The 16,420-nt window shown below is 42.6% G+C and overlaps 1 protein-coding gene across 1 annotated transcript; it reads left to right on the forward strand.

Annotated features, from left to right (window-relative positions):
* The first annotated feature begins 709 nt into the window (after positions 1-709).
* On the forward strand, positions 710-12,817 carry wbp1la (WW domain binding protein 1-like a). The gene is made up of 4 exons (XM_070841639.1): positions 710-869; positions 6,117-6,219; positions 8,663-8,824; positions 11,044-12,817. Exons 1-4 carry the CDS (start codon positions 795-797, stop codon positions 11,535-11,537), a joined length of 834 nt encoding a protein of 277 aa, XP_070697740.1. The 5' UTR covers positions 710-794; the 3' UTR covers positions 11,538-12,817.
* Positions 12,818-16,420: the final 3,603 nt, after the last annotated feature.

Genomic DNA, 16,420 nt, shown 5'->3' on the forward strand with positions numbered 1-16,420 from the left:
AAAGAACAAATTAAATTGTTGTTTCACCCAACAAATAAAAATCTCTCTCTCTCTCAGGATAGTACTTTCTGCAGAAAGTGACAAACTATTTAAGACCTTTTCTGTGATTATCCTGAGTAATTAGGGCGTTTTTTCTGGAAAGAAGATCACCGCTGAAGTTTTTTAGTTTAATTGTTAACAATTTGAGCACCAAAAACCTTCACTGTACTGGGGTGGTGGCAGAAAGAGAAAGAGAAAGAGAAAGAGAAAGAGACAGAAATGTCAAGATTTGGACAAATAAACACTGTATTCATTTAACTGACCATTTAATAACAGTAATAACAGTTTTAGCTCTACTACCGTACTTCCTACTGTAATAGAAAACACGTGTACATCTGTCATCCACGGCTCACTGTTACAAGCTCACTGTTGCCTAGTTAACTGATCAAGTAATTATTACTGGGGGTAATTGTATGGGCAGCGCCGATGATCTCTACTCAGGCTCCCCGCTGCATTTCTTTAAAAAGAACAGCTGAGGTAAACACGGAGGTAAAGTGACCCCGCCTGCATGGTGACAGATGATGCACATGCCAACGAAAGCACCACTTTAGAGTGACACCAGAAAGAGCCAATCGCTGTACGAGAAATGACTAGACTCATGAATGGACCAATGGCAGAGGGTCAGTGCGGTGTGGGGGAAGAATTGATTAAGTTTATCTGAACTTGTTGAGTTGTAGTCAGCCACCGAGGCCGACGTCTTTTAAATAATGCGACTCTCAATTAACAGTTCAGTGGTAAAGAAATAATAGTCTGTAATGTTTTTGACAATGGGGTCACTGAAGTTCCACACTGGACAAGACAATTCAGCGACGGCGGCCACAGTTGTTGAGGTAACGTTAACTGCCAAGTTAGCCGACGTTTGGCAGTTTAGCTAGCTAACTATAGCTAATTTAAGTTAGCTAGCCTGTTAGCTGAACGCACCAGCCCGCTTTGGACCAAATAGTTCATGTTGTTTTCCTTTTGACTGCCTGCTACGAGCTTGTGGGTTGATCTTTGAAAGCTAACGTTATCTTCCTAGTAGTCCAGTTTTCGCATTCGCCTCAACAGTAACAGTCAGAAACATGGGTACTAAGGTTAGCAGTGCTGTTAGAATAGCAAGTTAGATCCGCCTAACGTTAATTGAGGTAACCTAGCTAACGTTAGCAGGGATGGGAACTAGCAAACGTTTAGTTTTCTGCTTGACTTCAAATGGCACCGAGGGTAAGTTGATATCCTAACGTCATTTCCTAACAAACCAAGGCCGTCATGTACTGTGTATGTCGGCCCCGCAATAGGGCAAAAACTATGGTTGACATATTGTCACTAAGTCATATATTTAAAGTAGCTAGCTGACTTACATGGCACCTTTTGGAGCTACACTCAAAGGCCAGCAGTAAACAAACTTAAAAGTAATTTGTTAGCTACACCCATTAACAGAATCAATCTGCTGAGATATACTTCCTGTTGTTAAAGCTTCTGTTGTTACTGGTTATGATTCTTTCATATTTTGTGAGAGTCCGAAGTAGTGACAGGCGACCTCCAGCACTCATCACTGGTCAGCACCTCTGCTATCACCTAATAAGAGAGTGCAACCCTGCATTATGTTTGGTTACAGATAGGAAAATACAGAATGTCGCCATGACTAATATTTATATACCTGTAATATAGCTGACAACCCTAATCACTGCACACTGTCACTGAATCTGATTGGTCACAGAATGTGATGTTAATCCAGTATGGAAAAAAGAAAACGTCAGGATGGGCATTATCAATAATGTGAAGCTGAATCCATTCGTAGTGCTCATGGTGGCATTAGTTGTCCCACTTCAGAATATGAAATGGAAAATGTAGGTCAATAAGCATCGTCTACAAATCTGGAAAGTTATGATGAATGAAAGTGGCATGGTGGAATCTAATTCAACCGGTTGGTTATAGGATTGGACCGATGTAAAGTGTTTAAACCTGTTTGATGTGTAAGCCCAAGCCTGGACTCGTAATACTGACTTTACCACTAGGTGTCGCACGTGACTTAGCCGGTCCTCAGTGGATCAAACTGAGAGCCCATGAATGAAAGTGCGTCAGCTCCACAATCAGGACAACTAAACAGCCATTCAACGTAAACTTTCTTCTTCTAAAGTCTAATTTCAAATTTAAAAAATGATGTTGAACTTTAGAAGGGACGAGGAATCAGGCCCACTTTCAGGCTCATACAGAGCTTTGTCTCTGCGTGTTTAGTTTTCAGGGTGTGTGCACACAACGGGCACTAGAAACAGACATCAGTAACATTACTCAGACAATAGTGGCTGTGTTTACAGCTTAAAGAAACACAATATTAATTGAATGTATAATGACGCATAGATACGATCCAAAGTTTAGACACGCCTCCTCATTCAATGTTTTTCTTTATTTTTATTATTTTCTACGTCGTAGATTCATATTGAAGACATGAAAACTACGAAGGAACACATATGTAGTAAGCAAAAAAGTGTTAACAAACCAGAGTATGTTTTATATTTTAGATTCATCAGAGTAGCCAGCGTAATGTGTGAGACCATCAGTTGTGTTGTGCAGAGGTCAGGTTGGTGCACAGTTCTATACAGTGAACAGCCCTATTCGACTGTTGCTGGTCACACTGTTGGTGATTTATTCAAAATTCAAGGCACACTGAACCAGCATGGTCTCCACAACATTCTGCAGCCACATGCCATCCCATCTGGTTTGGGCTTAGTGGGACCATCATTTGTTTTCCAACAGGACAATGAGCCCAAACACTCCTCCAGGCTGTGTGAGGGCTATTTGACCAAGAAGGAGAGTGATGGAGGGCTGCGTCACATGACCTGGCCTCCACAATCACCTCACATAAACCCAACTGAGATGTGTGCTCAGCACCTCAGGAAACTCTTCAAGACTGTTGGAAAACCATCCAGGTGACGACCTCATGAAGCTGACTGAGAGAATGCAGAGAGTGCAAAGCAAAAGGTGGCTGATCTGAAGAATCTAAAATATAAAACATACTCTGGTTTGTTTAACACTTTTTAGTTTGTGTTCCTTCATAGTTTTGATGTCTTCAATATTAATCTACAGTGTAGAAAGTAAAAGTTAATAGAAAGTTAATATTATGAGATTATATATTTATAAAATGTCATATTAACTGTGTTATTGCACAAGTAATGTAAGGTGCATTTAGTGCTGTCTGCAGTTTGTTGATGTAAGTCAGTTGGCCTATATCAAAAAGACAAGACACTACAGAATTAGACTTTGCTGGTAAAGTGTTACTACTCCTGCATAGTTCCAGTGCGGTCATAGTGGCACAGTTGTGTTTACATGGGCAACATGATCTGCTCAGTTGGATGAACAGCGTTTCTGGGTGGCCCAGCTCAAGTTTGTTTTCTTCAGCAAGAGAAGCAACTATGTAAACAGGCATTAGAGTTAGAGCAGAAAAGATGAGCCCATCGATGAGTTCAGCCAAAGAATATTATTCTGCTACTACTCTGATGATTAGTTAATCGTGCCGGCTGGGCAGGACTTTGGTAAAACTTTGCCTTATGCATTGTGTATGCATCAGACAGGGCTCCAGACCTTTTCAACCTTCTCACTAGTAACACAAGTAGCCCCGCACAAAGTTTAGGAGCACCACTTTAATTGCATCACAACACGTTCATTTTTTTCCACCTTAACTGTATTACAGTTAAATGCTTTTTTATATTAATCAATATTTAATTATACAGCGCCTATTCATAACACTCTCTATCTCAAAACGCTTAACATATGGAGCAGGTCAAGACCCAGTTCTTTAATTAGGAGCGACTGAACAATTAAAATTCAAAGAATCTAGAATCCCGACATAAGCTAGCACCAGGTAACTATGACAAGAAAAACTCCCTTTTAACAGGAAGAAACCTCAGACAGAGCCCTGCTCAGAGGTAAGTGGCTTTCCATCTGGGGCCCTGTTGAGAGAGGGAGGGGGAGAGATGCAGAGCAATGACAATAATAACAATAGCAAGTGTATTTATGATAATAGCAATACGACTAATGATGAATAATATGACAAATAATGATAGTAAAGGTGAGAGACAACAAAGCATAAAAGCTCTTAGGAGAATACCAAGTTAGTAACATCCATTAAAGGACATGAAGCACATAGATGGAGAGAGGAGCCCAGTGCATCATAGGAAGTCTCCCAGCAGTCTAATCCTATAGCAGCATCATTAGGGACTGGTCCAAGGCCTGAGCCAGCCCTGAACTATAAGCTTTATCAAAAAGGAAGGTTTTTAGTCTACTCTTAAAAGTAGAGAGGGTGTCTGATAGCTGAAAGCTCTGGTTCCATCACTGCCTTAGTGGACTTTGGGAACCACCAGTAGGCCTGCATTCTGGGAGCACGGTGCTCTAGTGGGATAATAGGGTATTATACACTCTTTAAGATATGATGGTGCTTGACCATTAAGAGCTTTGTAGGTGAGGGGAAGGATTTAAAATTTTATTGTGGATTTTACTGGAAGCCAGTTAATTGAACGTAGTTTGGGGAAAAATATCTCTTCTCCTAGTTCTCGTCAGTACACATACAGCAGCGTTCTGGACCAGCTGGAGAGTCTTTAGAGACCTGTTGGGGCAGCCTGATAATAAGGAGTTGCAATAGTCCAACACAAGAAGTGACAAATGTATGGACTCATTTTCTGCATCATTCTGAGACAGGATGGGCCTGATTTTTCCTTGTCTTTGAATTGTGTTTTATGTGGGTGTTTATTAAGTGTCCAATTTCAATGCCATATGCCAGTAAGTTGGTGTTTTTACAATCTGAGAGAATCCAACTGAGTCTAATAATGAGATGAACAGTGTGAAGGCCGTCATTCTCCACATCTACATGAAGATTAAAGTCACCTACTATAATTGCTTTATCTGTATTAAAGACTAAATTTGACCGAAACTCTGAGAATTCAGAAAGACATTCAGAGCACAGGCCTGGAGCATTGTACACTATAACAAATAGACCTGGCGTTGGGTGTGAAAGACCGATAACAAGGCTTTCAAATGAGTCATAATCAATAAATTAGATTAATTAAATGATAATAGCTGAAACTCACTTCCTTGTCCAGAGCCTTAAGGAATGAGAGTCTAAATATGACTAGAGGGAGTGGACTGGTTTCAGCAGGATAATAAATCAATATGATGGTCTGACATCAGATCATTTACTAAAACAGCTTTGGATGATTTCAATTCTCCTGTTAATGGTAGTTCAGTGAAGTGTGAAAGAGAATCTGACCAGGTCCTCCCCAAAAAGTCTGCCGGTTATCTATGAAGCTCCCAACGTTTAGGCAGGGGCCCAGAGAAAACTACAGAGCCCGACACTCTTGTTTACACTCCGACTCCACATTCATTTTAGTGACCCCTAACTGGTGTATTCGGGAGTCATCCCCGCCAATGTGAATAAGGATCTCACTATATTTCCACTTATGCTTAGCCAGCAATTTGAATTTGAGTCAGTGTTGCCTGCTCAGGCCCCAGGGATGCAAATAGACAAAGACAGAAATAACTGTGCTGTTTTATTCTGTATTTTCATCAGGTTTCCAATATCTTAATGTATTTCCCTGATATCAGCTCATAAAATGTGTTTTTTCCTTTTTCTTCTGGCATCATGAGGGGCAGCGTGACCAGCATGCATAACCATGCCGTACTAAAGAAAGAACACCAAACTTTACAACATACATAGTTTTATGTGAGATGAGATTCTCTTTAAACCTTTTTTCTTAACACCACCACATTCACTGAAAACGGGTGGCACTGGTGCTCCTGGTTTTAAATACAGTTACTGTCTCCACAAATGACCACAAAACATAACTAAATGTACACAGTGTGGAGCTCTGAACCAGAGGAACTTGTGTTTGTACTTTGCCTATCCTACAACACTGGTAGTTATAATAACACTACCAGTGTTTGATAGTTTGTAGCTACAGTCTGACTTATAGGTGGCTGATTAATAAAGTGCTTGTGATGCAAGAAAGTGTTATGGTAATTAACATCATTTTAAAAAGGCCAGCTCTTCTTACTGTGGCAGAATTGCCGCATATGTGTGACAGAGTGGTGTGTTTGTGTATTTCCAGGCCAATTTGGTGTGCCAGGGAGCAAACAACCAGAGCTACGTCTGTGAGTCGGGTCACTGCTGTGGAGAAACGCAGTGCTGCAGTTACTACTATGAACTGTGGTGTGAGTTACCCACCTCTTCTTTATTCACTTTGAATGCACAAATACACAACATTCACACACACTTGATACTGCATTGGCTCATAGAAAGCACAAAGGAAGTAGTAGGAAGGAGGAAGCAGAGTGAGGAGCTGATGTTTGATAACGGTCAGGAGTGCTACCAGCCAGACCAGTGGAGCCGGCCCATCGGTGCTGCTGCTGCTCAGCTGCCAGGTTGACCCTCATGTTACAGAGGCACCTACTGTATGTGCCTCCAGCCTTCCAGAACAATCTCTAATGGTTTTATCATTTAGTGCACTTACAAGTTTTTTGATTCAAAGAATATAAAAGCCAGTGACATTGGCCAGACAGTGAAGAAAACTAATGAATAGTAGCTAAAATAAGGTGTCACTTCACTACACATCACTCACTACTTTTTCAGCACCACTGTTTATTTGGATACGAATTTCAAATTTAGTTAGTCTTCATACTTTGTACTTGTCTTTAGTTTTTGTCTGAAAATTGTAGCTGTTTTAAAGCCACATTTTAGTCTTTTTGTTTAGTTAAGTTATTGAGTGGAATTTTTAATTTTAGTCTAGGTTGAATCAATGTTTTAGTTATAGGTTTCTCCGACAGTGATGGATTTTGCTGAGGGACATTTCTCCTGGCTGGAAAAACCCCAATAAGAAGTGAGCAGACCCTGAACTATGTGTTCAGTCATCTAGACTGAGAATGTGTTATTGACTTACTCTGCACTTTTCATATCATATAGAAATGAACGGCTGTAACATTGGCTAAACTGATGTTCCAGATGTTCTAGCGGTCACATGATCGGCCTGCGAAGGGCTCCTCTGTCTCTGTGCCATGTGAGAAATGATAGGAAAGGTCACAGCCTGCTGGAGCTTCATGGAGGGGGTGTACGGTGTGGACTCTGCCCATATAGATGGCTGGATGAAGCGCTTGTGCAATGGGCTGCATATGGGTTTTGTTTCTATGCCACTGACTGCCACTGTCTGAAAGACTCTCATCACCTCTTTGTTTTTATTATTTATATCTATACGTCACCTTTTTGTTTCACCATGAGCACCAACCGGAGGATGCTGCCCTCACAGATACTTTGCACAGATAATATAGGCGTTAGCTAGGTAGTTGAAATAATGCTACATTAACAGAGGGTTAGCTACACAGCTAACAATAGGCTTACAGCACATAGAGCAATAATAAACGAACAGGTCCCACTCATCAGGGCAGAATGAAGAGAGATTTTGCCACAGTTTTTGTCAATATTTTTTCATGACATTAAGCTTTTCAATTTAGTCATGAAATAAAAGTCATTCTGATCAAATGAGCACCTATTAAACACCTCCTAAAAGTTGGCACAATAAAGAAAAAATCAGTTTACTTTTTAGTTTATACACTTTTAATGCTTTTTGTGTCACAGCCACTCAACCAATCAATCAATCAATCTTTATTTATATAGCGCCAATTCACAACAGCGTTATCTCAAGACGCTTTCCATAAAGAGCAGGTCTAGACCAAACTCTTTAATTAGAGAGAGACCCAACGATTCAGGAATTCAACATTAAGGATTCAAGAATTCCCACATGAGCAGCATCAGATATTATATGAGAGAGAGAGAGAGAGAGAGAAAAAACAGCAACCAACGTACTAACAATGACTATAGCACTAACAGGAGTGTGACTAAAAGATTAGCAGTATGGTATTATTGAAGAACATGACGAGTGGCCGACGATCCGCAGCAGAGAACCACATCAGCAGGATCCACAGGAACCTGAGAGATGAGAAAGCACGGAAAGGCTCCGGGGAAGATAGCAAGTTAGAGGCAGACATTTGGCTGACATGAGACATAATGATGGAGAGGAAGAGGAGGAGAGAGAATAGAGAGGAGCTCAGTGCACCATAGGAGTCCCCCGGCAGTCTGAGCCTATAGCAGCATAACTAGGGGCTGGTCTAAGGCCTGATCCAGCCCTTAACTATAGGCTTTATCAAAAAGGAAGGTTTTTAAATGTAGAGAGGGTGTCTGCCCCCCGAACCCAGACTGGAAGGAGGTTCCACAGGAGAGGAGCCTGATAGCTGAAAGTTCTGCCTCCTGCACTACTTTTGGAGACTTTAGGAACCACCAGTAGACCTGCAGTCTGGGAGTGCAGTGCTCTAGTGGGGTAGTATGGTACTATGAGTTCTTTAAGATATGATGGGGCCTGACCATTAAGAACCTTGTACGTGAGCCTTGAGCCACATTAAAGAACAATGCATTTGAGAAGTTTGGCTTATATTGTAATGTTAAAAAATTAAGAGATGAAGAAAAAACATGTATGTTGTTAACGCAAAAGGTATTTTGTTTGTTGATACTAAAGTTAGACTGTGACAGTTGTATAAAAGAGGTTGTACCATTTGTCAGGATATGTACGATGTGTGTTTTGGTACATGTACTGTGGGCTCCCTGCAGGGTTCTGGTTGGTGTGGACTCTGATCATCATCCTGACATGCTGCTGTGTTTGTCAACACTGGCGCTCCAAGCAGCGCTTCCAGCAACAGCGGCGGCAGAATGAGATCAACCTCATTGCCTACAGGGAGGCTCACAACAACTCTCACCTCCCCCTCTATCTCAGTAAGTATGTGTCTGACATGCTGCTGCCTCTCCATGTTACACTCATAAGGCTGGGTCAGTTACCATGACTCTGTGAACCTAAGCTACTTGCTGACAGGTTTTCTTTAACAAACCGTGAATTTCTGTCTGTCTCCTCCCTCTTAGAGACAGACACACTATTTTATTTCCTCATTGATTCTGACCATATCAAAGCACATATGGAGTTACATTAATTAGCAAAGATTTACAGTCTTATTACTGTCATACGATGTCATATTACTGATATTTGTTACTCAGGAATCTCAAGTTACTGCTCTTATATGCTGTCACTCACTTTGAACAGCACTTCATAGTCAAATCCTAGTAAAATACCTCTGCTTGTCTGTTTTGTGAGTGGAAGTTCTTTTTTTGCAACACTGCACACAAGACCGTCAGTTTGTTAGAGCAATTCCACTAAAATGTTTAGCACATTACACGTGTAATCCCAGTTTTAAATGGTAAAAATGGCTCTGGCTTTAGGATCAATGAATAATTAATCACTCTATCTGTATCACTCAAGATGTGAGTGGACACAACAATTGAACAGAATTCCTCCAATACAGGAGATTATATGTTAATATTCCTGAGTGAGCAGGGTTATGGTGCAGCAGCAGGATGTAATTTGAAAGTGAGTTTTTTTTTAAATTAGCTGCTTATATATAAAATGTACTGCATATTAAAATGCACACCTTTTCAAGTGCAATCGCCAAACGCATTATTACTGATCAGATTGTGAGATTAAAATCATGTCACTGTGTCTTTGATCTTTAAAAAAAATCTTGAACCAAGGCTGTTGCAATGAAGGAATTGAGCGTGCAGTGATTTAGAGTGGCTCAGTAGTGCAGTATTAATTAATGCTGATTTTAGTGCTACATAAATCAGCTCTAATCACTGTCTCCTGAGCAGGTGACAACAGCTACAGAGGCAGTTGCACTCAGAGCCTTTGGCTAAAGGAATTAATGCTGAAGGGGCTGAGAGGCTGCACTCTGGTCACGTGCACATCAGTAGCACCATTCACCTCCACTATTTGGGAAAAGCTTGACTATTGCGGTTTCGTTACATCCACTGCGGTTGGCTTTTCTATAGTGCAGTATTGTGTTATCGTGACAGCCCTATCTGGAACTTTGTTTATTCTCAGTGTCTGTCCCCGTCAGATGAAGGCTGAACAAATATATTAAAAATGTAATATAGGCTATGTAAGTGTTCACTGATGAATTAATGCACTGAATAAACAGAATTGTGTTATTGACACTTTTCCCTGCTCTTTTTTTCATTAAGATAAATGTCCACAGTCCACAGACACATGCATTAATATTTCTACATCCTCTGAATGTATTGACCTGTTGTCGTGGCAAATTGTAGAATCGGAGCTCAATTGATGATGACACTTTACGATCACTGTGAATGCGCTTCTGTCAGGTTCACGCTGCTCAGAGCTGATTGAACAAACGTATGTTTTACTGCTATAAAGTTTAAAGGTGTGCTAATTTGAACTACTTTATATCCTGGTGGGTAGTTTAATCTGCAGTGCATCACTCTATAAGATGACATGGCTATTTCCAGCTGATCCAAGAGTGGTAAATAGTTTATTTAGCTTAAGAAGGATGAGGATTTTCTCAGACGAAGGAACACTTCATCCTATAGTTTGCTAGAAAGATTCAAAACCATCATATCTGGAGATAGAGATAAACACACACACACAAACTAAGAGGATGCACAGGAAACTGGACGGAAGGGGAAGACAAGCAGAAACTATAGGCACAACAGTGACAGGTTTCATGTATTTAAGCAATTAAACTGAAAAGGTGACAGATTAAAGGTGCTGTGAAGTTTGAAGTAGTAAGACCACTGCAGCTAGATGCACCATGGTGTCGAGGCCTGATAGCACATATTACCTCATATGCATATTGTGTGAGGGAGCTATGTAACAGCTGCTTGTAATGCCGTTGTGGATGACTGCAATAATGTGAAGTATTTGGACAGCAATGCCGTCTACAGTTACAGTTGCTGAGATTCACTGCTGTCCTCACCGCATTTCACTGTCCTGCTCCTGCCCACTAAAATGATACCTGGTTTACCGTCTAGGAGTGCACATGAACGCAGCATTAGCTCTGTATCCTCAACCAGCTCTATGATGCTAACATTGTACCTAACTGAGAATGACTAAGACACTAACATACTTGTATTGTGTTATTGTCCAGGATTCCTGCCCACTTACCTGCTGCCAGCCTATGAAGAGGTAGTTGACCGCCCAGTGACACCTCCTCCTCCCTACACCCCACCTCAGTCAGAATCCCTGTCCACAGAGCCACCTGAGGAACCCCCTTACCCCAACTCGACTGTCTCCGTCCCCAGTGACAGTGATGCAGCCCTCCCTGCTCCCCCAGAGGTCACGCACACACACCTTCACAGCACTTACAACCCCAACAAGGACTCAACACCGGGCAGGTACCGGCGCTTCACAGGGGATTCTGGGATTGAAGTGTGTGACGGCCATGAATTGTGGGATCAGCACAGCTTTTTAGAAAGAGAAGAAGAGACGGAGGAAGAGGGGGCAGGTCAAACTGAGGACCCATGTGATCGCTGTGGTCCCCAGAGCCTTGGACACAGCCTCATTAATGATGCAGTCATTCATGACGACACAGATGAACACACAGCTGTGCACAGTGCCAGTTTCCTAGGTGATCCAGAATAATGTCTTCATCATCTGTAGTCCTGAAACAAAAGTCTGCAGCAGTCACTGATGCAATATTCTACGTTTGGTGCTCAGGGGTATGATCTGGCTGTACTTGTGAGGTTTGACGAAGACCAGCGAGCGTGACAGGCCTGGAGACAAGTGACAGACACGACTAAATGTTTGAACCAAATTTAAAGCTACATTATGCAACTTGCGGTTTCTGTATGGATGGGGTACTCCAGACTAGCGACTGTATTTCTTGCAGCTTCCAGTCACTGTCGGGACTGGTGTGACCTGACGAGCCAAGTAACATTTTTCATTAGTGGTAAATATGGAGACGGTTACTGTTTTTAGTAATGGACAGCATTGAATATGTAAAATATTGCAAAACATCAACTGAGCTGAAATGTTCTTTTTAGAGATGTTTGAATGTTTGATTTGAAGATACATTGAAAAGCACCAGCAGCACACTATTGACTGATCCCAGGCAGGTTAATACGCTGCTCCAGTTCTAGGATCAGTTCTGGTCTGCTCCCTGCTGATCATCAGCAGTCCTTGTGAGAGTCTCCAGTCACCTGTCACACTGGTGTTGTATGAGGCATTCTTCTCTCATGCCATAGTGCCATAATGTTTAGCCTTTGAGAAGAGAAGCTCCGGGATCTGACTGACTTTGAGCTGAGAAGTGAGTAGCCCTACAGTGTATTAAGTCAATAGTTCATTATCGTTAGTCTGTGGGATTTGTGTGTCTCCTGACCCTGGAGAAAATGGATGGATGTATCGATGTGTTTATGGTGACAGCACGTGTGTGTGTGTGTGTGTGTGTGTATATAAAGGGAATGACTGGTGCAACTCCAGACGCACTCAGTGTAGAAATGTGAAAGCCAAACCTGTCTGTACTGAGGGAACTTCTTCACATATGCAGCATTGAACAGTGGTCTTCAGCGCCTGGTGCTACACTCTGTATACGTATATGCTTAATTATCTGATAAATCAAATTCTATTTTTCTCTCACATTTTGTAAAAAAAAACATGGTCATTAAAAGTTCTGGAAAACACATTGCTACATTTGTTGTGACAACATAATTAAGATGATGTAATAAAAGTAACTTTTAGGAAAGGTAAAAACTTGTATTTATACATTTATAAAACCAGCAGTTTGAAATCTATACTTAAATGTACAAACTGCAACTCTTTGCTGCAGTTGCACAACAAAATGAATCCCATTCCTCATTTGCCTGACGAAGACCTTGCAGGTCGAAACATTGCACTAATAAAAACTTGGGAGCTTTGAAACTTCAGTGTGTGGACTGCCTCTCCCTTTGCTTTTTCAACAATTGGGGAACAAAGATCAGAGCCGAAGTTGGTCTGACATCTTCTGAGATATGAGTGATCAGAATTAGTGTGCGTCTGGAACGAGCACTCAAAATGATTCAACGGCTGTCACCAGAGGAGGCAGGAGGACAAAACCCTCGAGTGACTGCAGAAGACCTGCAGCAGGACTTGGTGGCAGCAGGCACTGAGGTTTCACTTTCTACAGTAAGGTGCACACTAAACACTGAAGGCCTCCGTGACCGAACTCCAAAACGTTCACCACTACTGACCCAGAAGCTCAAGACAAGTCGGCTCCAATATCCTTGAAACCATACGAATAATCCACAGAACGTTTGGGATTCTGTTCTGGTGACACAAAACTGGAACTTTTCAGGCCTATGTACCAACATGGATTCAATCAATTATCAGGAAATCCTTGGAGAATGAGGCAGACGCTGAAGAGAACACTGCCTACACTGAAGCATGGCGGTGGCTTGGTGGTGATCTGGGGCTGCTTTGCTTCTTCTGGCACTGGAAACCTGCAGTGTTTGGACGGCAACATGGATTCAATCAAGTATCAGGAAATCTTAGGATAAAACCTCAGGCCGTCTGTGAGGAAGCTGAAGCTTGGACGTCATTGGACCTTCCAACAGGACAGTGATCCCAAACATAGCTCAAAGTCCTCCGAGGCTTGGCTGCAGAAGAAAGTCCTGGAAGATACTAGAGTGGCCGTCACAGTCACCTTGACTTGAATCCCATAGAAGATCTGTAGCAGGATTTGAAGAAGGAGATTGCAGCACGCAAACCCAAGAATATTAGAGAGCTGGAGGATATTACCCATGAGGAATGGGCTGAGATACCCCACATTTCACCCAATGTCAACTGGGATTGGCCCAAAAATGGGAGCAATGAGACATGTTTCACCATGTTGAGACTTTTATGGAAGGAGGGATGAAAGACTTGTTGATATTTTTTAACAAAGTGGATATGATATATCTGCAAATACTGCAATGGATGTGGAAAGATCACTGTTCATGGAAAATAGGGAGAAATGTAAAACGTATATAAAGGAAATACAAGATGCAATCAATCGAGCTGAAATGTGGGAGAGGAAAAGGAGATCAAAATGTTGAATGGAAAAAAACAAAAGTTGTGTTCTTCACAAGGAAGAAACTCAGGGAAATGAACTGAAATTCTATGAATATAACTTACCGAAAGTCTTTTGGTGGGAGGGTTTTTGTTTTTGTTTGTCTGTTTGAGTGTATTAGAGCAGAAAAGAGAAAGTGCACCCAGCCTTCATCAGACCAAGGCTGATCTTGCCAAACCTTTCTGGGTATGAGAAGGATTGTGTGCAGAGGTGCATCTGATGAAGCACAGCAAGGAACCCACTGACTGACTTGGTGAACAGGGGGCCTGATGGATCAAATGACTGACAGAGATACAACACTTGTGATTCCCAGTTTGAAGGTGGAAATGAGCAGAAGAAGCTCATATTAATGAACAGGGGAGATCAACCAAAAATAGTAATGACTCAGGATTATGGTGGTAAGACGCAGCCAGTAACCACCAGGACCTGCTTCATAAACCCCAGTTCAACCCTAGAAGAGTTATTCAATGAACAAACATCACTTCAGGTTGTCAGGTTTGTCTAAATGAAAGAGTGAAGACACCTACACTCCATCCACAGCAAGTAGGGAGTCAGTGGATGAGTCCAGAGGGAGGCGGTAATGTCACGGTGAGGATGCTGACTGCCCTAAAACCCCGAGCAAGAAGGCGAAGAAGGAGGAAGAAGAAGAAGAAGAAGAAGAGGAGGAGGAGGAAGACGACACATTAAACGCAGTGAGTGCAGCTGTCGTCGTGCCTGTCTTGTTTGAGAGCAAAGTCCTGAAGGTGTTTTAGCTGAAGCTGAGAGCAGTGACTCCCTGATGTGCTCCTCTCTAACGGCTCATCAAGTGCAGCTAGCTAACTTCAGCTAGCTGTGCGGTCCCGGTGAAGGGCACCAGCCTGGGAGCTCAGGGTAGCCCATGTCCGTTTATGGTAGCCCATGTCCGTTTATGGTAGCCCATGTCAGGTCATGGTAGCCCATGTCCGGTCATGGTAGCCTATGTCCGGTCATGGTAGCCCATGTCCGTTCATGTTAGCCCATGCTAGCTGCCGCGGTATGATGTCCCACTCCTGTTACGGGACACCGACCTAACTTTAGCCGCACCTCGACCCTCCTGTTCCCGTTTGGAAGAAGCACCAACATGGTGACAAACTGTGTCCAGATGTGTCATTTGTGTGCTGTGTCCCTTTGACTGATAAGAGATGATGGTTGTGAATGCTGTTAGAGCCCCTCAGTGACACCGAGTATATTCTGCTAACCAGTCAGATCAAACCGTAGTTTTCTGGCTGTTTTTGGTGGAAGAGGACTGCGTCCATCAGGGGACCACAAGTTAACTTTTAGGGTTAGTTAGGTGTAACTTTGAGGTCAGAGGTGACAGCTGACCGCCTGAGTGACCCTGTAAATCAGTGTGTCAGCAGACCTCAGTGTGATTATCTAGCCGGCCTCCTGGCTGTGACATGGTGATAAGGTCCTGGCCAAAACACAGACCAGTGGCAGCTGTGTATTTCCACCTCAGAACAGCCTCACCACATAACCACATAACCACAGTGCCAGTATCTTCTAACAAGGGGAATACGGTGATTTAACATGAGGCTCAACACCCACGAGAGTTCCAGTGCCTGACACCATCATGGTCGAAGCACTACACACAAATGGATGGAGCAAATGGACATGCACTGTCCAAATCTATGTCCCCACCAAAGAAAGAGAACAAACTCTCTAACTAAACTAACATCATCCACATCAGCAGCACCAAAGTAAAGAGGGCAATAAGAAGAAGAAGAAGAATAGCCAGCTAGTGTCAGGCCAGAGGGGTGTGTTACAGTTCAACACAGCCAGGCCTTCTTAGTGTGAGCTAAGTCGATAAACCCTAAACTCAGAATCAGAGATAACGGGTATCGCCAAAGTGATCAGCTGTCTGTTAAATCAGGCTCTCTGCTTCAAACCCTCTGATCGCTCTCATAAAACGGAGGTTTGACACGTCATGTGACTTTTCTTCCGCACGAAATGACTGAATGTCTTCACAATAAAGACTGGAAAGAAAAACAGGAGTGGTTGGTGGCCTGCTGCCTCCTTGAGTGGAGGAACAGGTCGTTATAATGGAGAGCAGTGAAGAAGAAGAAAAAAAGATGAGAGAGGAATGCAGCAGAATAAGTGGAAAGTAAAGAGACTGCGTTCAGGTCTGCCTCTGTCCTGTAGGCCTGTAGGTTCCCATGACAACACCATGCTACTGCTTGCACTGGTGTTACTGCACACCTTTGGTGGCTAACGTACAGCTCAACATGTTTGCATATCTTCTTCTCAGGGAGAACAGCATCAGAGAAAAGAGGGCGGTTCTCTTTAACAGCAGATTTAAGGCCAAATAGAACCTCCTCCAGACCTGCTTAAGTTTGCAGCATCTGTTACCATGGTGATCCAGCCAGCTTAAAGGAGAGCCACCTTAGTGACACTGAAAACTCAGCATACCTCGCTAAACCCAGCTAGT

Source organism: Pempheris klunzingeri, chromosome 12, assembly GCF_042242105.1.
Source record: "Pempheris klunzingeri isolate RE-2024b chromosome 12, fPemKlu1.hap1, whole genome shotgun sequence".
Lineage (NCBI taxonomy): Eukaryota > Metazoa > Chordata > Actinopteri > Acropomatiformes > Pempheridae > Pempheris > Pempheris klunzingeri.